The following is a 23,944-nucleotide window of genomic DNA, read 5'->3' as shown; positions in this document are numbered from 1 at the left end:
TTTTAGGACAGCCAGGGCTGCTACACAGTGAAATCTTTTCTTGAAACAAACGAATCACTGACTGCTTACCCAAGAAGGAACGAACAGTGGTGATGGAGTCTCTATGGCCATTCCTCAAAGGGGGTGGTGGAGGAGGGGGTGGCCCAGCTGGTGTCCTTGAGGGTGGAGGTGGGGGCTTTCCTCTGCTCGGTGGTTCTGACCCATGCATTCGGTAAGGTGGTGGCGGAGGGGGAGCGTCCCTGGCACCATTTCGGACCATGGGTGGTGGGGGTGGAGGAGCTGCAATTAAAATCCAAAGCAGTTAGGCTTGGGCTAGAGCTGCAAAGGAGAGAAGGGTTTGAGAGACACAAGCTAAGAAACCAGCCTGGGGGAAGCTAGTGAGGGAGCAAATGTGAGAAATGATACAGATGTACAGAAATGTTGTGATGAAACTCATTTTATACACTGACTATTAAAAAAAATTCATAGAATGCCAGGCAGTGGTGACAGACGCCTTTACAGCACTCAGGAGGTAGAGGCAGGTGGATCTCTGAGTTCAAGGCCATTCTGGTCTACAAAGAGTTCCAGCACAGCCAGAGCTACACAGAGAAACCTGTCTCGAAAAACAAAACAAAACAAACAAAATCCTAGAAAATAAGGAGAGAATCAGACTCTCCTGTGGAGACAGGTTAAAGTCCTTCCTACCTTTCCTACACAGAGCTGCTGCTGCTCTTCCCAGCCCCCATTTGCTTGTTTATTTAGTTTTTGTCTGTTGGGTGTGGTTTTTTGAGACAGGGTTTCTCTGTATTGTTTTGGAGGCTGTCCTGGAACTCGATCTGTAGACCAGGCTGGCCTCGAACTCACAGAGATCCACCTGCCTCTGCCTCCCAGGTGCTGGGATTAAAGGCATGCGCCACCAACGCCTGGCCCGGGTGTGGTTTTTTTTTCTTTCTTTCTTTCTTTTTTTTAAATGATACACATCTATTCATTTATTTGGTAACAAAACAGGGTTTCTCTGTGTAGCTCTGGCTATCCTGGAACTCATTCTGTAGACCAGCTAGTCCTGAACTTGCTGCTTCCTGCTCAGCCTCCATAGAAACAAATATGCATTATCATATAATATTGTCACAATGTGATTTAACAGAAATAAGCCCATGATAAAACAAGTTCATCAGAAAAAAACAAAAAACCCTCAAGACTCAGAGACATTTGCTCAATGTTACACAACAAATACAGCCACACTCAGGACTGCTGCTGTAGTTACTGAGAAGAGCAGCAGGTTGAGGCCTCTCCTTGGCTCATGTTGCTCATGGCTACTGGAGAGAATAAACTCATAACATGAAAAGCAGATAATCTGCAGATTCTTGAACTACTCATCTCAACCACGTATCAGTTTTGTTTCCTCTGCTTTTATTACAGAACGGGATTAGAACGATATGGGACTGTTCACATTAAGAGTCCTTTATGGTGGGCTGGAGCGATGGCTCAGTGGCAAAGAGCACTGGCTGCTCTTCCAAAGGAACTGGGTTCAATTCCCAGCACCCAATGTGGCAGTTCACACCTGTCTGTAATGCCAATCTAAGGAATCTGACACCCTCACACAGACATACATGCAGGCAAAACACCAACACACACACACACACACACACACAAAGATGTGACTTTAAAAAAGACTTTTAAAATCTCCAAGTTAAAAACTTTTATTTTTTAAGATTTACTTATGTGTATTCATGTTTGCCTGCATGTGTGTATGAACCATATTCGTGCCTAGTGCCAGCAGATATCAGAAAAGAGTGCTCTTCAGTTTCCCCTGGGACTGGGTACGGGGAACTGAACCTGGATCCTCTGAAGAGCGGCGAGCACTCAACCACTGAGCCATCTCTCTAGCTGTATCCCCACCTGTCCAATGCAATTTTTTTCTTTAAACCTGAACTTTGTAGAACCCTGAGATACCTTATGGCTGTAGGCAGGGAAATACCATGTCATCAGTGTTACCGGTTGTGGTCTGGGGTGCCCTGTGAAAGACTGCTGCTGAGTGTAAATCCACATGCAACATAACCAAGCAGCAGAGCATGGGGATGGGCTCTTTGCTTCTTTTTTTTTTTTTTTCTTTTTTGGTTTTTTACGAGACAGGGTTTCTCTGTATTGTTTTGGAGGCTATCGGTCCAGCCCGGCCTCGAACTCACTGAGATCCACCTGCCTCTGCCTCCCGAGTGCTGGGATTAAAGGCGTGCGCCACCAACGCCCAGCGCTCTTTGCTTCTTTATCTGTATTCATTTTCATTTATGCATGTGTGGGTGCCCGCACATCTGTATGTGTGCACAGGTGGCCATGGAGGCCACAACAGATCCCTTGGAACTGGAGTTATAGGAGGAGGTTGTGAGTTGCTGTGATATGGGTGCTGGAAGCTAAGCACAGGTCCTCAGGAAAAGCAACAAGTGCTCTGGCATGCATTCTATTTGCATACAGACACACTCAACTAGGCTTCACCAAGGCTCCTACATTGCTTTCTTAAATGTTCTTTTCTCATTTCAGCCACACACAGCCTCCCTATGATGCCCAGGCTGGACTCAAACTCCTGTGGCTCAAGCCAGCCTCCAACACAGCTGGCACCCATTCCTCAATTCTTGAACCTATCCCAACTTACTTCCTCTTCCGCCTACCATTTCTCCACCAATGCTGGACAGAAGGGTCCGATGCTCAGACAATGTCGGTTTTGTGTCCCACTGACCTTTCTGCAGCACTGCACACAGAGGACCACTTCCTTTATCTTGGAGTTTTTCTATCACTCTAACAAGCTCATGTGGTTTTTGTTTTGTTTTTTAAATTTTCATTATTTTATGTGCATGGGTATTTGTGCCTGATGCCCTTGGAGACCAGAAGAGAGCATCAGATCTCTTGATACTGACATTACAGACAGTTGTGAGTCAATGTGTGGGTGCTGGGAGACCAACCCGGGACCTCTGGAAGAGCAGTTAGTACTCTCAACCATCATCTCTCCAGCCACCAACCCGGGACCTCTGGAAGAGCAGTTAGTACTCTTAACCATCGAGCCATCATCTCTCCAGCCACCAAGCATGTGGTCCTCTTGGGCTGTTGTTGTTTACCTGCTTTTTGGTTTTTCGACACAGGGTTTCCCTAGCTGTCCTGGACTCACTTTGTAGACCAGGTTGGCCTCAAAGTCTCAGAGATCCACCTGCCTCTGCCTCCCAAGTGCTGAGATGAAAGGCGTGCCACACTATGCCTGGCTAGCATGTGTTTTTTGTTTGTTTTTAGTTAAAACTCATTTAGAACCAGGTATGCAAGTGCACACCTTTGATCCTGGCATTCCAGGTGCACAGGAAGATGGATCTCTATGAATTCAAGGCCAGTCTGGTCTACGTAGCAAGTTCCAGACCAGCCAAGGATATATCTAGAGACCTTGTCTCAAAAACCAAACGATCACTGGGTGTAGGATTAGTTCAGCTTCAAGTCTTCCCAAAGTCCTAACCATCCTCCCAGGGAGACCTAGCTTTCCCACTTTCACTCCTGTCACCCCCACCCCCCGACTCGTTCTAGTTCTTTACAATGACTTCCCTGCCGTCCTGTGTTAGGAGTATTCCTACTTCAGATCTTCACACTGTCACCATAGTCTTTTCTCACGCTAACCTCTCCCCCAATTCAAAACACCATCATCCTCTGCCTCCTGTATATTCGTCCCTGGCTGGTATTTCTTTAAACATACTGTATACCACTACTGATATATATGCACTAGGCTGTCCACAACAAGTTTTATATCTGTTCCCTAACAATTACTAATATATAAAAAAGGCACCCAATAAGCTGGGTGAATACATGAATTTGTATTCTAATCACTGAAGAGATAGATGCTCTTAGAAAAAAAAAAGCTAAACACTTACCTGCTCCCCTACTAGGAGGGTCTCGGGCTGGGGGAGGTGGCCTGTTACTCAACAAAAAGGGGGAGGCTGAGGTGGGTGGAGGAGGTGCAAGGCCTCTGACAGGCCCTGGTGTCTTCCTATGCAAAGAATTGTGTCTTTGTGGCAGCTCAGGGGCTGACTCATTAGTGGGGCTTGAGGGCCCATTAGGGACTCCAGGCGGCTGGCGGTAAGGCGGTGGGGGAGGAGCCAGAGATTGGCCACTTGGTCCCGATCTGATATTCACAGGAGAAGGTGGTGGTTTTACAGGAGGTGGAGCAGGATGTCCTTCTCGACTGGGGTGTAGCCTTTGTCCAGGTGTTGGAGGCAAGGGTTTCTCCCTGTTGTAGGCCTGGGCTTTGCTGTTGTGTAGAGGCAGAGGAGTAGGGGGCGCGTTAGCACGCCGCCCTGGAGGTGGTGGGGGAGGAGCAGAGGAGCTGTGTTTCATGCCTGTACCGCTAGTGGTATTGGGTCGAGAGAGGTCCGGTAAAGAGGGTCTCTGCATCCGGGGCAGTTCTGGGAGGGAGGCTCGGCTGCTGTCGCTATCATCTTGAGGACGCCCACTGGCTGTAGAAACTGGAGGCCTTGGAGCAGCAGCTCGAGAACTGGGGACTTGCAGGGCTGGCTTACCAGCTAAAGTCTCTACAAACACACCAGACAACACTGTGTTAACAGTTAAGTGTGTACTGGTCAGGTCTCTGCTCAACCCGGCCTCCTCAGTGCACCCTGCACAACAGCTGAGAAAGTCCGGGCAGTTCCTGGGTTTGTTTGCCTTCCTGTGGCCCTGGGATCAAGCATGCAAAGCACTTGCTCTACTACTGAGCTACATTGCCAGGCTTAGTTCTGAGTTTTCATCAGGTTTCTAGACTCAGGGCCTGTTGACATAAGCTGGACACATTTGAACTGAATTATGTTTATTTATTTTACTTTTTTTGGGGGGTGCCTACGTAGCCCTGGCTGTCCTGGAACTCCTTTGTAGAGGAGTGCGCTTGGGACTGAACTCAGGTCTTCACATACACTAGCAAGCCTTCAATTCACTGAGCTATAACCCAGCACTTAAAATCTTTTTTGTTTCTTTAAGGCAGGCTCTCATTCTTGTGGTTCAGTCTGGCTTCAAACTTGTGATTTTCCTGCCTCAGCCCTGCAAGTGGGTCAGCACTCACGAGCTACTACAGCACTTACATTTTCTTTGCCTAAGCTAAACACATTTTTATTTACCCTCAGCTTTGCAACTATTCTTGATTCTCCTTTCTCCCACCCTCAACCCCAGTTTCCAACCTAAGACAGCATACTTGAAGCAAGTGAAAAAAAGCAGACACGGTTGGGAGATACCTGAAGCATCCTTGGCTCCCACAGGCCGCAGCTTCGGCACTCCTCCTTGAAAGAGACCTCCCTTGGGCTGCAAAGCAGCAGCTCCAGGGCCATAGCCACCACCACTCCCTTTGGGCTCTGGAAGGCATAAGGAAGGTTTTCATTTCCCATGCTCTGAGCTGCTGACCAAGTCAAACCTGAGAAATGATTCCTCTCTAATTACAAGTTTGCTTTTGCCTTTCTATCAAGAAGCGGCAGCAACACTACCACCAAAACAAATCCAAGAACCTAGGCCTTGCAGCTGAACACCTTCGTGCAAAGATTATTACAAAAACCAAGCAAATTAAAGGGACAAAGGGCAGGAGGAGCCATTTTAATTTATTGAAATATATATGTTTGACAGCGTTCTCTGGGCTCTCTTCCCCATAAGGCTAGTGGCTCAGGGGGAGGAATGTGAACAAACTTTCCTGAGACCTACAAGAATGGGCACATACAGCAACAATAGAGCCATCCTTGATTTCAGACACTTCTAGGAATATGGTGGTCTCCTGAGAGAATAGCCAAACGTGTGCCCCGAAAAACACTACCAGCAGCAAGGGAGGAATTATAACCCTGGAAAGAGTTAGGGAGAACCTTTGTGACCTTCAACTCCACAGCGGGAAGGAAAGTCAAGATATCCAGGACACATTCAAGACACTATAAGAAACTGGATGGTCCAGAGGTCTTCTAATCCTGGACCCTGACTCTACCCTAGGACAAAAGCTTATACTCACTCTCAATGACAGGAGCACTCCGATCATTAATGTTGGTCACCTTCTTCAGTTTGGTCCCTTTGCAAATGTCTTGTAAGAGAGCCCCTCGGTTCCGCTGCTCATCTCTACTGAGTTTGGGCTGTTCTGTGTTTGCCTGGAGGAAGAAGGAAATGTGTAAGTCTACCCCAAAGAGTTCCTTTCATCACAAGCTTGGAATAAATGACTTAAGTCAAGGGATCCATAAGGTGCCTCAGCACACATTCAAATATATGTGCCAAGTGCACCACCATTCTTTGATGTCCCCGCTTCCTTCTATGAAGGACATAGAATGCCCTCCTAGTCGCAAGCTTCTGAGAGGAGGGCAAGACTAACCGTGAATTTGTGTCTTGGACATACTCACATGGCACCATCAGCAGCACAAGGTTTTACTGGGCACCTACTATGCCTCAGGCATTGTGCTAAGTATTACTTAGATTACCTCATTTAAAACCTGAAACACTCCTACAGAAAGGTATGATTATCATTATCCACATTTGAAAAGTGTGGATCAGATACTGAACAGTTTCTGATGGTCATGCAATTAGTAATTGGTCAAACAAGAATGCACACCCCAACGCTGACTCTGCAGAATCTTATCCCAGTGTAACCTGCTACCTTACTATTTCTTTGTCTTCTACAATGTTATACAGTAGACCTTGATAGTCCTACTCCAAAACTGAGGAAATAACATTCTAGAAAATTAAGGGCACATGACTAGCAGACACTGGAACATTTTTTTTGTGTGTTTGTTTTGTTTTTTGAGACAGGGTTTGTCTGTGGCTTTGGAGCCTGTCCTGGAACTCACTCTGTAGACCAGGCTGGTCTTGAAGTCAGAGATCCACCTGCCTCTGCTTCCTGAGTGCTGGGATTAAAGTTATGCTTGGAGTTGGAAAGATGGCTCAGTGGGCCGGGTGGTGGTGGCCCATGCCCTTAATCCCAGCACTCGAGAGGCAGAGGCAGGCGGATCTCTGTGAGTACTAGACCAGCCTGATCTACAAGAGCTAGTTCCAGGACAACCTCCAAAGCTACAGAAAAACCCTGTCTCGAAAAACGGAATAAAAAAAAAAAAAAAAAAAGATGGCTCAGTGGTGAAAAGTGGCCACTGCTCTTGCAGAGGAATCCCAGCACCCACATGCAGCTAACAACTGTCTATAATTCCAGTTCCGGGGGAATCCAAAGCCTCAGACGTCTGCAGGCAATTGCACTCATGTGCACATACCCAAACATAAACACATAATTAAAAAATTTAAAAGTCCTTTTAAAACAGACTTATTTAAGCTGGGCGTTGATGGCACATGCCTTTATTCCCAGCACTCAGGAGGCAGAGGCAGGTGGATCTCTGTGAGTTCGAGGCCAGCCTGGTCTACAGAGCGAGTTCCAGGACAGTCTCCAAGACAACACAGAGAAACCCTGTCTCAAAAAACCAAAAAAAAAAAAGACTTTATTTTTATTTAATGTATATGAGTGTTTTACCTTTATATACGTGCATTACTTGTATATCTGGCACTCAAGGAGGTAAAAACGGGTATCAGATCCCTTGAAACTAGGGTTTTAAGTGGTTAGGAGTCACCATGTAGTTGCTAGAAACTGAATCCAGGTCCTCTGCAAGAGCAGCAAAGTGTTGCTCTTAACTTCTGAGTCCTCTGCTTGTTTCTGCCTCTCCAGTGGTGGAATTAAAGGTATGCCCCACCACACCCTACTTTTTTTCTTTCTTGATAGAGTATAAAACATGACAGACTTGGTTTTAAAATGGTCTGGAGGGGCTGGAGAGATGGTTCAATGGTTAAGAGCACTGACTGCTCTCCCAGAGGATCTGGGTTCCATTCCCAGCACCCACATGGCAGCTCACAACTGTGTGTAACTCCAGTTCTAGGGGACCCCACACACATGGCAAAACACCAGTGCACATAAAATAAAAATAAATTAATAAAGTGAACTGGAGCTGGAAAAAGAGCACTTGCTGCAGTTCCAGAGGACCCGGGTTCAATCTTTGCCCCCACATGGCAGTTCATTGTCTACAATTCCAGTTCTAAGGGATCTGATAGTTCTTCTGGCCTCTGAGGAACAGGAACTCACAGGGTACACAGATACATGCAAGCAAAACACCCATACACATAAAATAAAACAGTAACAAAAAGTTAATGAACTGACTGGGAGTAGGAGAGGAAATGAAATAGCAGCAGGAAACTACCACCTCAAATCCTCAGCCCATCGCTCAAGGATATTAGAGAAATGAGACTAACCTATTTGTAGGACAGGTCACTTAGGTAGAAACACTAGCTCCATGTATCCAAATCTTCATTTGGAATGAAGCAGAACAGGGAACAAAACATGTCGGTATGGTCCTCTGAGGACCTCTCAGAAGTTCAAACTAACTGAGGCACAGGCTTCTGTGTTCTCTGTCTGCTTCACTGCCTGCAGTTAAGTCTGCCTCCTAAATATCTGCAAGAATCCAGGGTGCAGCTGGGCAGCTGCTCAGGCATACAATCAGAAGGCAGGCAGAAGGCAGAAAAAGAAGGATCACAGCCGGTGGTGGCGGCTCACGCCTTTTTAATCCCGGCACTCAGGAGGCAGAGGCAGGCGGATCTCTGTGAGTTCAAGACCAGCCTGATCTACAAGAGCTAGTTCTAGGACAGCCCCCAAAGCCACAGAGAAACCCTGTCTTGAAAAACCAAAAAAAAAAAAAAAAAAAAAAAAAAGGATCACACTGCAAGTTAGAGGTCAGTCTGATCTACATAGGAAGCTTCCAGCTAGTCACACAGCGAGACCCTGTCCTCAAAATGCTAAAGTTCAAATATATATTAAAACTATAGATGGCATTTAAAACAATTAGTGGGCATGGTTATCTCATATCTGTAATCCCAGCACTTGGGAGAATGAGGCAAGAGAACCTGAAGTTTAAGGCCAGCCTGGACCACAGAGCAAGATCCCGCTACAAACAAAAACAAACAAAACCACAAGAGGGGTGGGTGTTGGAGAGCTGGCTCAGTGGTTAAGAGCATTTGCTGCTCTTTCAGACGACCCAGGTTCAGTTCCCAGCACCACGTCTGGCCAGACAGCAGCTTCTAACTCTAGTTCTAGAGGATCTTGAAGCCCTCTCCTGCCTTCTGGGGTACCAGGCATGATGTGCTGTACATGCACACATGCAGGCATACATGTACGTAAATATAAGAGATTAAAAATGGAACTACAGAAATTTTAAAGGATTGAAAAGAAAAAAAAAACAGTATGAGAAGTCTACCAATTTACTTAAAGGTTTGAAGATAGCCTAGCAAGATTACCTACCTGATTAAAAGTGGGAGGTGGGGGAGGACCAGGAGGGGGTGGGGGAGGAGGAGGAATTGGCATCCTTGCCCGCTCCCAGTTGGCACTGTTCTCTCTCCGTCTTTATTTGTAGCTTTAGGTCATTCATACACCTGTAAACAAAACCAAAGTCAAAAGAACGGCTCTGTAATTAGAGGCTCAGCATGCCCAGGTGGTCTAGAGGATTGGACAAGGACCTGAGACCATGAGCACTCCATCCCCTACATAAACACTCTCTGTGAAGCACCAACCTACAGTCTCCTTTTGTACATTATTCTTTGTTTTGCAGAAGTGGGAATCAGACCCAGGGCCTCAAATGGGCTAAGCACAGGCTTCCCCACTGATCTCTGCTCCCAAACCAACTAAAGACAAACAACAAAAAAGTCTTCATATTTTAGAAGTTCTAGGTTCACAGCAGAAGTGAACAGGTACCAAACGTTTCCATGCTTGCATTGCGCCCTACTGTGTGACTGCTGGGTCATGCATGCATCTCGCCCACCCTACTGTGTGACTGCTGGGCCATGCTCTAAGGGTGTGTTTGACTCTTTAAGAAGCTGCCAAACTTCTTCAAAAGTGGCTCTACCCATCTTGGATTTGCCCCAGCAATGAAGAACTGCTGTTGCTCCCATCTCTGCTGCACTCCATGATGTCAGTTTGGAGTCTGGTGACTCTAACTTTGTTTAATTTGCATTTCCCACAGGACCTCATGCTGATTGTGTTCTCCTTGTCACTTGTGTATCTTCTTGGCTGAGATGTCTGTTTAGGTCTTTGGACTTTGGGGGCAATGGTACTAGAACTTGGTAGTATGGTAAGCTCACATTTTACCAAGGAACCATTCACAATTCTAGCCTTCCTTTTCTTTTTATTTTTTTCAATTAGACTTTTCATTCTATTGTTAGATTCAAGAACACTATCTCTAGTGAAACATTTTCTTCCAGCTTGTGGCCTGCTTTCTCATTCTCTTAATTTAATTTGCAGCATTTTAAGAATATAAAATCATTCTGCTTGTTAGGCATTCAAAAACAAGCTGTAGACCAGATTTGACTCATAGGCCAGAGTTCACCTGTACCTAGCAATAGTCACACCCATGGGACTTGATTAGAGAATAAATACCACATGAGAAATTGCCTACTGACTTGGTCCCACAACATCTAGCATTTGAAGCCTTGTGGCTATCTGCACATTGCAATTTGCTTCATGTCAGACATGAAATGAGGGAACTGACTGACAGAGGACACTAACCCAAACAAAGATATAACCAGAGCTCAAGAACAGGAAGTCCTCCAAAGCTTGGTTCCAAGAAAATCTCCTTTCTTGAGCTCTAAAAATGGAAGCCAAATCAGCACAGGCACCCTGAATGCAAACTCACAGACAGAAAGATATAAAGTAAAGGGCTGTAGAGATGGCTCAGCAGTTAGTTAAGAGCACTGACTGCCTTTGCAGCTTCCCCACTAGGCTGCTCACAACAGCCTGGAACTCCAGTTCCAGGGAATTCAATGCCCTCTTCTGGCCTCCACAGGCACCCACACACATGTGGTCCACAGATATACAGAACAAAAGTAAAAATAAATCTTAAAAAAAAAATGAATCGCCGGTTGTTGGTGGCACACACCTTTAACCCAGCACTCGGGAGGCAGAGGCAGGTGGATCTCTGTGAGTTTGAGACCAGCCTGGTCTACAGAGCTAGTTCCAGGACAGCCTCCAAAGCCACAGAGAAACCCTGTCTCAAAAAACAAAAACAAAAACAAAAACAAAACAAAACAGAATCAAAATAAGGTCAATTAGTCAATGTGCAGAGGAACAGCCTTTAAACAAAGCAACTAATGTGATCAGGGTGCAAGGAGATTCTCAGTAGCTCACAGTACAGATGGGAGACTATGTGTACCAAGTCAAGTTAGCATGGCAAGTCACAGGAAGGCCTAGTTTGAACTCCTTACAGGGACATCCATATCCACTGTGAGTAAGAACTAAGTTTAAATAGTCTTTCAATGTCCTGGAATGAAGAAAAGGAGATAGGAGGTATCCAAAGACCAGGAACAGCTGCAAGAGATTAGAACTGATCAGAAACTTGACTGGAAATCTCCAACCCCGACTCCTGCCTGTGTGATACCCAACAGAGCTATCTGCTTCCAAGAGAAAGATCTGAACAGTACCTGGATGGGTAGTTCTCATAGAGGATGACGTCTACACTCCTTCAAAACCAAGCCGTGGAGGTGGTGTGATGGCTCAAAGGTAAGGGCATTTGCCTCCACACTTAATGGTCTGAGTTTAATCCTTAGGGCCAACGAAGTTAAAAAAAAAAAAAAAAAAGGGCTACAACAAGTTGTCCTCCGACTTCCACACACATCCCAGCAGGGTGCTGAGGAGATAGCTCAGCTGGTAATGTGCTCCAACCTCAATCCCCAGAAACAACATTTAAAAAGCTATGTGTGCATTTAGTCAGTCAGTGGTGGCACACACTGGCAACATTCTTTTTTTTTTTTTTTTTTTTTTTTTTTGGTTTTTCGAGACAGGGTTTCTCTGTGGCTTTGGAGGCTGTCCTGGAACTCGCTTGGTAGTCCAGGCTGGTCTGGAACTCACAGAGATCCGCCTGCCTCTGCCTCCCGAGTGCACTGGCAACATTCTTAAGAAAGGACATTCAAGGCTGTCCTTCCACGAGTACAAAAACACTTATGCACGCACATGGACACATACACACATTAGTTAGCTCCCCTCCTAGGGAAAACCATGCCATTTCTGGTTTCAAAGTTGAGTGTGGCAGTCTCCTTTTACTAGAGATCTAACCCTCTAGTAATCTTTTTTTTTTTTAATCAAAATATGCTAGGAGGAGCAATTCGAGGTGCAAAGTCCAATACTTTCAGCCCAGCTACTTGAGAAGCTGAGGTAGGAAAATCACCTAAACCCAGGTAGTCAAGAACAACCTGGGCAAACAAGACCCCATCTCATTCAAAGCCTCCAAACGCTCAGTTACTCAAAGTATTAAATCCTTGTAAGTAGAAACCTTATAGCCAAGGGAATAAACTTAAAAGAAATTTACGAGGTCATCCTCCAAACCAATAGCCAACAGAATGCCAAAGAAGTCTGAATAAAGCAACAGTTTCCCACTCAGCCAATCAGGAGCACAGGCATTTTACTAATCCCACAGACACAACATAATCTCTAACCTTAAGGACCATGGACACTTGGGCACTACTTGGAAGCATTCTAGGGTTAAAAGTCGCCACATGGAATGTGCCTGCCTGTCTATCTGCCCTTTGATATAGCTCCTAAAAGACAATCAAAGTCTGATAGAGTCAGGTGTGCCTTTAAGCTCAGCACTTAGAGTCAGATGGATCTCTAAGTTTGAGACCAGCCTGCTCTGATTAGCAAATTCAGGCCAGACAGAGCTGTATAGTGAAACCATGTCTCAAAAACAAACCAACTACACACAAAAAACCAACAACAAAATAAACCAAAAGAAGAACAACAAAACAGGGAAATCAGGAGTTCCTTAGAAAATTCAGTTCAGTCAAATGTCTGGTAAAATAGATTTGTATCACATGCAGAGATTGAGTTAAAATTTCAACGTGAATCCTAGCACTCAAGAGGCAGAGGCAAGCAGATCTCTCAAGTCCAAGGCCAGACTGATTTACAGAACAAGTTCCAGGACAGCCAGGGCTACCCACAAAACCTGGTCTTGAAAAAAAAAAATCTCAGCCGGGCAGTGGTGGCGCACGCCTTTAATCCTAGCACTCAGGATTTGGTTTTACGAGACAGGGTTTCTCTGTATTGTTTTGGAGGCTGTCGGTCCAGCCCGGCCTTGAACTCACAGAGATCCGCCTACCTCTGCCTCCCGAGTGCTGGGATTAAAGGCGTGCGCCACCACCACCCGGCAACTATATATATATTTTTTTTTTAAATCACATAAATTTAACTGTGTAGCAAACCTGATTGGCCCAGAAAAGTTAAAATCAAATACGAATAAATATTAAACTAAAAGCCTTCAGTCATCTAAAACAATGTATGGGCAGTTTTGTTTTCCATTTGTTTCTTTGTTTAAAACAAAATTCTAGCCAGGAGTGTTGGTGCATACCTTTAATCTCAGCACTCAGAAACAGAGACACACTTCTCTGAGTTACAGGCCAGCCAGTGCTACCACAAGAAATGATAGGTGGATGGATGGGCGAGCAAAGTCTCAAATAGCTGGGGCTGACTCTGAACTCTATGTAGCCAAGGATGATCCTGAATTCTCTTTTTGTTTATTTGTTTTTGTTTTGTTTGAGTCAGCATTTCTCTGTAGTTTTGGAGCCTGGGACTCACTCTGTGGCCTCGAACTCACAGAAATCCACTTTCCATCTCACCAGAGACACTAGCACAGCCCTGAATTCTAACAGTAAATAATAGAATAGTTCAATTTTCATAATTAATATTTCCTTTCCATCCACACCTCCCAGCAACCAGGGTGCTTAGAGATATTGGCAAGAAAAATGGAGTCAGACAGCTAAAATGCATTACCATCAGCCTGCTTTAATACTAGGAAAGGTCAAGATTTAGGATACTGACTGATTTCACTCCTTTATTGAGTTACCTGGATACATTCCAGAGTACAGGGGAAGCACTCTGGGAAGAAAGGAGTTAATCAGATAAAAGACACAAATTCTAAAAATCCAGATGAAAAGACCAAAGCTAGACAGACTGAGGAAAAGCCCATGGAGTTTGCCCTGGAGATGTAAGAGGGCACCGATGTTTACAGAGAACTCTTCTAAAGCAGGGTTTCTGAGCTTACCTGTAATAAGTCACACTTAGGATATCTGTTTCAGAAACAAACTCAAGCCAGGTGGATCTAAGTAAAGGGTCAACCTGGTCTACAGAGTGAGTTCCAGGACAGCCAGGGCTCACAGAGACACCCTGTCTTGAACAACCAAATATATAAATATATTTACTATCGTGTGTGTGCATGCTGTGTCTGTGGGTGCAGGTGTGCCATGGTGTGCATGGTCAGTCAGGTGACAACTCTGTGATGTCAGTTCTCTTCGTTCCCTTTATGTGAGTTCTAGGGACTGAAATATCAGCAAGGGTTTTTTTGGGGTTTTGGGTTTGGTTTTGGTTTTTTTGTACGTGCCCCACCACTATGAAACTCACTATACACACCAGAATGACCTCAAACTCACAGAAATCCATCTGCCTCTGCTTCCTGAGTGCTGGGATTAAAGGCCTGAGTCAGCAAACCTAGCAATAAATACATTTCAAAAAATTATGAAAAGGCCTAAAGGGGCTGAAGAGATAGATGGCTCAGTGATTAAGAGTGCTTGTTTGTTCTTGCAGAGGACCCGAGTTCAACTTCCAGCACCCATATGGTGGTTCAAAACCATCCATAACTGGAGTTCCAGGGGATCTGATACCCTCTTCTGACCTCTAAGGGCATCAGACACCCATGTGGTACACAGACACATGTAAAAGCAAAACACCCATACACATAAATAAACCTAAAAAAAGGGAGGGAAGGGGAGTGGAAAGGAGGAGAAAGGAAGGCAAGGAGGGAGAGAGGGAAGGAGGGGAGTAAAATAAAAAGGGCTGAAGAGATAGCTCAAGAAAGAAAGATGGAAAGAGAATGGAAAGGAAGGGGACAGGTATAAACAAAACTACCTCATAAGAATAATAGCCCCAAATCCCAGCACTCAGGAGGCAGATCTCTGAGTTTGAGGCCAGCCTGGTCTACAGAGCGAGCTCCAGGACATCCAGGGCTACACAAGGAAAGTCAATGTTGAATCTGTTATCAAAGCAAATAAATAGAGTAGAAAATTTTACCCCCTGCCAAACACTGTAAGAGCCGGCAAAGTGGCTCAGCAGGTGAAAGGTGCTTGCCCCTCAAACCCACCAACCTAAACTGGTACCTGGAACCCAAGTAAAGGAGGAAGATAAAAACCTCTCCATAGGCCGGGCGGTGGTGGCACACGCCTTTAATCCTAGCACTCGGGAGGCAGAGGCAGGCGGATCTCTGTGAGTTCGAGGCTGGGCTGGACCGATAGCCTCCAAAACAATACAGAGAAACCCTGTCTCGAAAAACCAAAAAAAAAAAAAAACCTCTCCATAAAGACATCCTCTGACTCCTACACACACACCACAGCATATCACCTGCACATGCTCACCAAGATAAAGAAAGACTAAAAGGACATTAGCACTGTGTCTTGCTTGAAACTCTAATGGAACCAGGCTGTCCATGGTGACCTGGATCTGTGCCATAGTCTGGGTGTAACCACAGGGTGATCAGTGACCTCAGCACTTACTCTATCAAAGGTCAGATATATGAGCCACCTCCAGGACACCAAAAGAAATCATGACCAAACCCACTGTAGTGACACACAGCCATAGTCCAAACTATTCAGACTATTCAGGAGGCTGAAGCAGGAAATGGCTTGAGCCTAAAATTTGGAGCCAGCAAAGACACAGCAAGACTTATGTCTTATAATGTTTGTTTGCTTTTGTTTTTTGAGACAGGGTTTCTCTGTGTAGCCCTAGCTGTCCAGGGACTCACTCTGTAGAACATGCCGGCCTCAAACTCACAGAGATCTACATGCTCTACATGCTCCAGAGTGCTGGGATTAAATGTGTGTGCCACCACAGTCTAATGCCAATTGGATTTTGTTTAATACTAACATTACACTGAAAACAAGACCCAGAAGTCCAGGCCAGCCAAAACACAGGGGGAAAAAATCTATTACAAAAAGAAAGGCAAACACCCAGTCACTGATGGCAAAATAGGCCACTCTTGCTATGAACTAGCCATGCCTCTTATAACTAGCTTCCCATCTTTATCAGAGCATCCTGCATGCACACACCCCAAACATAAAGCAGAAAAGCACATACAGAGAAAGGAAGAAAACCTGATGACGGACTCTAAGAAGTCCTGAAAGACTTAAGCAGATGCTTCATAAAACGCTGGTCACACTTCACACACAGAGAAAGGTGCCATGCCTCATTTCAAACAGAATGTATTAAGTCCCAACTCACCACAGAATCTAATAACAGCTCCAGCACCATGACTTTCCTTGTTGAAGTCTCTTCTCTCACATTCTAATACCCTTGAGCCACCAGAAATGCAGATGCTTCACGCTGAAATGCTAGAAAAACTGGCACATTGTCATTCCTTGATCACCAGCGATAGGCTGCTAAATCAAGACTCTTCTTGAAGTTATGAAAGCAGGGCTAGCTGCTCCAATTACATAAGAAAAGTGCTCAATCAAACAGGACCATCTGGGCTTTGAATGCTGTGATTTCTGAACAAAAGTCAGCACACTTGCAGATACAAATGCTCTTCCACTGTTAGAACAGTCCCGGATAAGAACGCTTTCATACATCCCCAGGTCATGACAGCCATCCCCTCAGGGGACTCATTCACTTGCATGTCCAGCAAGACTTATGTGTCCTGTGCAGAAATACAACCCAGATGACCAGATGACAGAACACTATTCACAGCAGTTCATAGGAACATCTGTATTCTCTTCTTGGCCCCAGGAAGACTCCCAAAAGCTGTCAAAACTCCCTACAAGTACAGACCTTTTGTCTCCTCAGTAGCAAATTAAAAATCCCATCGTCCCCCACAATCTAAGGACCATACCCCAGTAATCTTAAAATCTAATCCAGCCAACCAGGCTTAATTTACAAAACCTGGGGAAAGTTGAGACTAAAGAAACAGGTTTCATTAAGGAAAATTCTGGTGGAAAACGAGATCCAACATTAGGATATGCAGACAATGTGTCAGCCCCCACAGAGGCAAACTAGCAGTGCAGAAGTCACCTGTAAGTTTCCTCATGTTGACTGTAGAATGTGGTCTTCAGTATCACAAGCATTAACTAGACAGAGAGTAACTGAAGTACTGCTTGATCTCCAGGAAAGCCCACATCCTCTTGCCTCTGACCTGTCCACTTCTCACGGGGCACTAGCTACGAGGGCCATCCTTCCTCAAGACATATTCCTTCCTTAGGACCTTCCCCTAAATCACCCTCCTCACCCTCCCCTGACTGCCCTCTGCTCAATCAACCTGGGCTCCCCAACAGCTGCCTGCACAAGAACAACAGTACCAGTTAATCATTTCTTTAATGGAGGTCTTTCCCACTAGACCCTAACTGTCACAAAGGCAAAAACTCAGCCAGTTTGTTCTATCTTAACATCCAGCACAGTGCCTGGCACACATTAGGGGAGAACATCTTTATTTTTCATGAGCTTCAGAATTATTTCAAAGGAAAACATTTTAAAAAGGGAGGAGGGGGAGACAGCTGGAGAGATGGCTCAGCGGTTAAAAGTACTGACTGCTCTTCCAAAGGGCCGGGGTCCAATTCCCAGCACCCACATGGTGGCTTACAACTATCTGTAGCTTTAGTTTAGGGGACCAGATATTCATACAGGCAAAACACCAATGTACATAAAAAAAAAAGCTGAGCATAGTGGTATATACTTAAGGGCAGCCTGGGCTACAGACCCTGCTTAGAGAAGACAGAGCAAGGGGCTAGAGAGATGGTTGAGATGGTTCCACTGTTCACTTGTTATCTTCCCACATGACCCACCAGCTGGCTCACAACCAACCACCTGTAACCCCAGCTCTATGGAATCTGACAACATCTTAGCTCCTCCACAGGCATGCGTGAGCAATCATGTACACACATGTAATTAATTTTTAATGAGATAAGGGTTGGGCTATATAGTTCAATTGGTAGAAAAAGGAGACCGAGCAAAAAACTCTAAAACCAACTTCAAAAGGTCAAAACATTGTGGCAATTTTTGTGGCATAATTTGTAAAAGAGGGAAAAGTTTGAATCTGTATCAGAATAGGGCAAATCTATTTATCACTAATGGGGAATAATGACCAAAATGCATTAAAAACAAAAGATACATGCTCAATTGGGCAGCACACATACTAAAATTGGACCGATACAGAGAAGATTAGTACGGCCCCGGCACAAGGATGACAAGCAAATTCGTGAAGTGTTCCATGTGTTAAAAACAAGAACAAAAACAAAAAGCAAAACATACAGGTAGTATTATCAGTGTGTGCTACACTGGTTTTACGGCAGCCTTGGGCTGCAGAGAAGGCTCAGCCATTGAGAGCACACAGTGTTCTTGCAAGAAAACCTGAATTTGATTCCCAGCACCCATGTCAGACAGTTCACAGCCCTGTAAAGATGGAACGGGTGAAGTGGGCTAAAGGCAAACCAAAGGGAAAGGATATTATATACCCTGGCCCTATGCCAATGCTGGGAATGGGACTCAGGACCTCCTTGCACTTGTTAGGCAATTGTCCTACCTCAGAGCTGCACACAGCTTTTGAGTCTTGCTGTACAGCTCAAGCTAACCTTGAACACATGCTAGCACACACTGGGCTGTGATGAAACACCCCTTTAATCCCAGTGCTCAGGAGGCAGAAGCAGGTAAATCTCTAAGTTCAAGACCAGTCTAGTCTACAGAGCAACTTCTGGGACAGTCAAGGCTAATACAGTGAAACCCTGCCTCAAAATAAATAAATAAATAGATAGATAAATAAATAAAAAGTTGTGTGTGTCTATTTGAGTGCATGCCCCCTATATTGGTACCCACAATATCCAGAAGGTGTGGCTGGATCCCCTGGATCTGGAGTAAGTCAGTTGTGAGCGACACTGGATAGTGTTAGAAACTTGAAACCTGGAAAGGGCTACAGAGTGAGACCTTAAGGGGGTCAGTGAAGTGACTAAGCAGTGTATGATCTTCAACGATGCAAGCCCAATGACCTGAGTTCAATACTTGGAGCCCACATAAATGTAGGAGAAAACTGAATCCATAAATTTGTCCTCTGACCTCCACAAAGAGTGGCATGCACACCCTTAGCCCTTCAACACACACACATACACACCATGCATACATACAATAATAATAAATAAATTTTTTTGTTTGTTTTTTCAAGACAGAGATTCTCTGTGTAGCAGTCCTGGCTGTCCTGTAACTAGCTTTGTAGACTAGGCTGGCCTCGAACTCACAGAGATCCATCTGCCTCTGCCTCCTGAGTGCTGTGATTAAAGGCGTGTGCCACCATCACCCAGCAATAAATAATACTCTAGACTAATAATGTGAAGAAAAGTCTGGATTCAAAGTCAAAAGGAAAATTCATTTTGGGGTTACCTCTAACACTACGGGGCTACTGCCATACAGTCAAGAAAATATCTTCATAGATCACCCCAAGATCAACAGAGAGAACATCATCTTCAACTACCTAACCTCCTGAAGAACAAACAGTCAGATAGCCTGAAAGTCAGGTAGCCAAGCCCTGGCTCAGTTATCTGATAACCTATGTGCCTACAAGCCAAAACTCCCAAGTTATTAAAATTGACTTAGATATTAACACACCTATCAACATTTTTTTCTCTCTCTTACAACATCATTAAGTTCTTTAGATTTCATCCCCTTTGGGTTCTAAGACGTGGTCTTACTCTATAGCCCAGGCTGGCCCCAAACTCACAGAGAGCCACCTGCCTCTGCCTCCCAAGTGCTGGGACTACAGGCATGAGTCACATCTGGCTTGTATTTCACATTTCTCAATGTCTTTGTTGTTGTTGTTTTTGTTTTTCAAGACAGAGTTTCTCTGTGTAGTCCTGGCTGTACTGGCTCAAACTGGCCTCCAACTCAGAGATTCGCCTGTCTCTGAGTTTTGGGATTGAAGGTGTGCAACGTCTTTAATATCTTGCCATAGATAATGCCAGTAAACACTTGCTGGGGCTGGAGGGGTAGCTCAGTGCTAGAGCACTTGCCTAGCACACATGAAGCCCTAGATTCAATGCCAACCACTGGTGAAAGAAAAAAAAAAAAAGGAAAGGAAAGGTTGACATGTTCCAAACTTTAGCCTATGAGGCTCTTCCAGCTCCAAGACTGGGGAGTGAGAACACAGGAAAGCTTGAGACACTGTCTTCCTCAATGCCCTGGCCTTGCCAAGTTAGGCAAATGCAATGATTCTGCATTTAACCACCAGATAAATGAGAATTAGATTTGAAATCGCCCAAACATTCAGTGAAGAGTGCTGCTCCCGAGATCCACAGTGGACTTCATGTTGACCCGGAACGCCCCATGCACTCTAATCCAAGGCATATATCCGAAAGAGACAGTCAATCAACCAGAGCTCTGGCAGCCTCTGCTTGGGAGCTGTGTGAAGAACAGTTAACAAGAGCTTACTTTGAGAAAGAGATCAACAATCACACTCTTAAAGAAAAGAAGTTATTTGGCAAAGGGATGCATGTTGCCAAAATGTTAGTCACAGCTTCAAGGTCCCAGTTTGTGTCTCTGCAACTATTCTTTGCTTTGACAGAGTCCATTCTCTGGCTCAAGAAACCCAGCTCGGCTTCTGTCACTCTCCGCTTTTGAAGCAGTCAAGAATCCTTTCATTTTGGTGGCATCAAGCTGTGACAAAGACAGGATGCCCACCAGAGAAGGGGGAGGGTGATCTGCCACTTTCCATTTAGGACTAGTTGAAGCAGAGCAACAGGAAAAAGTGACAGGATAGGAAAAACTGAAAATCACTGTGCTAAAGAAACAGGTCACTGCAGCAGCTCTGAGCTTCTGTAAGTTACACCAAAACCCTCTTAAGAATAAACCAAAAAAGTCAGTGCATAGTGGCGCTGACCTTCAATCCTACCTTGGGAGGCAGAGGCAGGCGGATCTCTGGGAGTTTGAGGTCACCCTGGTCTATAGAGCAAGTTCTAGGACAGCCAGGACTACACAAGGAAACTCTGTCTCAAGAAAACAAACAAACAAACAAACAAACGAACACCCAGTAGCACACTATTACACAGGTTTTTATCTCCAAATATGTGAACATACTTCACGCCTGCAGCTCTTCCTGGAATTGGTATGAAGAGTAAGGTTTGCTAGAACAGCCTGAACTAACAGCCCATGAACTTCAGAATTACTTGAGGGCAACAGGAAAAACACAAGTGTGCCAGGAAGCAGTTCAGAAGCTAAAGTCAAGCAAGAACATGTGATGGTATTCCCTGCAACAGAACAGGACCCCTTTTCTTAAACTCCACAGCTACACTCTTCCCAATACCCTCCCCCCTCCCCTGACTCTCCCCCCTTTCGTCCACATCACTGGTCAGCACCACCTCATGTAAACACCATTTCTGATATCAAGAGTGAGACAGAATTAAAACTGCCAAGTCTTTGGCGAATCCACATCAGACCTCAGAAATGCCAAGACTCTCAGAAACACTTATAGGCTGAACAAGTTCACTTACCAGCTAAGTGTTCAAGGTAGTACAGCCAAAGAAAGAGCTAAAACAGAATGCCAAAGAAGCCATGGCACCTAGCCCTGTCCACAGTATGGTCTCTACCCTCTGACAGCAAGGCCCACATACGGCTCACCTCTCTAAAATACTCAGGCACTTAGAAAGTAAAACACTGCACTCTCAAAGTCACTGACAGCTGAACTCATTCACTTCCGACTCTAAGGTCTGTATCTTCCTCTTGGTGATAACCGACCCAATAACACAAAAATCCTGACTATTAAAATATTAATATATAGGAAGATATCAGAAGACTAAGGATTATATATTAAAATGCATGGAGATGCTAGGCAGTGGTGGCACACATCTGTAATCCCAGCACTTAGGAGGCAAAGGCAGGTGCCTCTGTGAGTTCAAGGTCAGTCTGATCTACAGAGAAAGTTCCAGTACAGCCAAAGCAACACAAAGAAACCCCGTTCCTCCCCCCCAAAAAAACACTAAATAGCAGTATCTCGATTCTGTTTTTCTTTACAGTGACTTCAAAAACCAAATTGGTTAATACAAGCTTCTAGGGGAACAGATGAGTCAGACCTATATTACAGAGGGAGAGAATAAGAGTTTAATGATGTTACATGTAAATCTATACAGGAGCTAGAGGACTTCTTATTCCCTAAAATTCTCTTCTGATTCATAAAAAGATGAAAGAGTAGCCAAAAACACGTAACAAGTCAGAAGACAGAACTCTAAAGCAATAGTACTAGCATAAAAAAAGGAATGGGTCTAGGGAGAGATCAACCTAGTACTATTCAAGTCACTTTAAAAATATGAGTTCTGCCGGGCGTTGGTGGCCCACGCCTTTATTCCCAGCACTCGGGAGGCAGAGGCAGGAGGATCTCTGTGAGTTCAAGGCCAGCCTGCTCTACAGAGCAGCCTTCAAAACAATACAGAGGAGCCCTGTCTCGAAAAACCAAAAAAAAAAAAAAAAAAAAAAAAAAAAAAGAGTTCTGGTTGGGCGGTGATGGCACATGCCTTTAATACCAACATTCGGGAGTTCGAGGCCATCCTGGTCTACAGAGTGAGTTCCAGGACAACCAGAAAACCCTGTCTGGAAAACAACAACAAAGAATTAAAGGGTTCAGGTGCAGCATAGAGGTAGAGCCCTTGCCCAGCATACAGGTGGATCAGGATTCAATACCCAGCAAGGGGGTGGAAGGCAGATTCCAGTACCCACCATCTTCCTTCAGCTTCTCGTTCCAATACTATCCTTCCAGAAAATGCCTTCCTAATCATTCCTAATCAGTAACTCAACCGCACATGCAGCCTACGTTTAGCACCTTCAGATTTCCACAGTCCCTCATATCACACCGCTCCAAAAGGCGCCTCCAACTCCAAACGCATCTGAGACATCTCTCCGACTCCCTCTCACCCAACACTCTCAAGATTTCCTTCAATGTAAACAGCTTCCCTCCCAGCCATTCCTTTTCACCTAAATCAATTCCGAAATGTCACATCGGCCTGCTCAACTGAGAGCAGCATCCTGCTAATAATTACCTTTCCCAACAGGTCCTCCCTCCCTTCCCCATCTCCCCCTCTGCACACGGTTCCCCTCCTTCCTCACCCAGAGTTGCCGTCTTACTCACCTCACCCAACCCTTCAGGATCTCTAATTTCCTGTCTCTCAAAAACCTCCCTCCTGCCCATTTGCACAGTCCGCACCGGCGGCACACCACCGCCCTCCACTCGGATGGCCCACGCCCCCTCTCCAGGGTCTTCAGGCCCCGCCCCCAAGCCCCCTCTGGGCCTCGGCCCCTCCTCCGGCGTCCCCTCCCCCCAGGACCCCTCCCCGGCTCTCCCTCCCACTCAGGTCCGCGGGTCACTTCAGCTGCGGGCTCAGCCGCCCCGGCGTCTCTCCTACCTGGCCGGGGCTGCTCCGGGAGCGAATCCTCCGTCACCTGCGTCCTGCTTTAGTCCTGCTCCTTCGCCCCGCGGCAAGCTCTCTTTCTCGCCGCCGCCCCTTTTACCAACCCGGAAATGGATCTGCTCCCACCGTCCCCAGCGTCCGCGAACAAAATGGAGGCGGGGGAAAAAGGAGGAGGCAGCCGGGAGCCCAGAGACGCAGGGCGCATGCGCCTGGCGAAGCCTGCCCTCTGCCGGCGCACGTGGGGGCGGAGCGCCACCATCTTGAGAAGGTCGCAAGACGAGCTTCGCAGTTAAAAGCCGGGTCTGCATCTTGGGCTGCAGTTGGGACCGCCTGCGAGGTTCTCAATGATTAGTGATGCTAGGGTTCAGCCCACGAGATGCTTTTTTTTTTGGTCAAATTCGGTCTCAGCATCTAGATCTTTAAAATTGCGCAGATGATTTTAACTTTCGGTCATCGTAGAGAATGGCTGAGCTAACCACTGTTTCTTAAGTATAGGGTTTTTTCCCGT

The 23,944-nt window shown here is 45.6% G+C and overlaps 1 protein-coding gene and 1 non-coding gene across 5 annotated transcripts in view; one reads left to right on the top strand and one right to left on the bottom strand.

Annotated features, from left to right (window-relative positions):
- Wipf2 (WAS/WASL interacting protein family member 2) overlaps window positions 1-23,600 on the bottom strand; it is a 30,190-nt gene extending 6,590 nt beyond the window's left edge. The window contains exons 1-7 of one of the 4 annotated variants that reach the window (XM_013117692.3): window positions 23,431-23,600; window positions 16,289-16,703; window positions 9,281-9,411; window positions 5,978-6,110; window positions 5,226-5,342; window positions 3,879-4,535; window positions 70-279 (exon numbers count right to left, since the gene is read on the bottom strand). In XM_013117692.3, coding sequence (XP_012973146.1) covers window positions 70-279; window positions 3,879-4,535; window positions 5,226-5,342; window positions 5,978-6,110; window positions 9,281-9,343 — 1,180 coding nt within the window. In that variant the 5' untranslated portion in view covers window positions 9,344-9,411; window positions 16,289-16,703; window positions 23,431-23,600. Of the gene's footprint in view, window positions 1-69; window positions 280-3,878; window positions 4,536-5,225; window positions 5,343-5,977; window positions 6,111-9,280; window positions 9,412-11,451; window positions 11,570-16,288; window positions 16,704-23,156; window positions 23,244-23,430 lie in introns of those variants that run through there. The other 3 variants (XM_013117691.3, XM_040749653.1, XM_040749654.1) reach the window with 3 other exon arrangements.
- LOC121141602 lies at window positions 18,168-18,274 on the top strand. The gene has a single exon (XR_005878583.1). It is a non-coding gene; the product is annotated as a U6 spliceosomal RNA (small nuclear RNA).
- Window positions 23,601-23,944: the final 344 nt, after the last annotated feature.

The sequence above is a fragment of the Mesocricetus auratus genome, unplaced genomic scaffold, assembly GCF_017639785.1.
Source record: "Mesocricetus auratus isolate SY011 unplaced genomic scaffold, BCM_Maur_2.0 Super-Scaffold_100007, whole genome shotgun sequence".
Classification (NCBI taxonomy): Eukaryota; Metazoa; Chordata; class Mammalia; order Rodentia; family Cricetidae; genus Mesocricetus; species Mesocricetus auratus.
The sequence above is the reverse complement of the archived record's forward strand: the minus strand, read 5'-3'. Positions and strand labels throughout refer to the sequence as shown.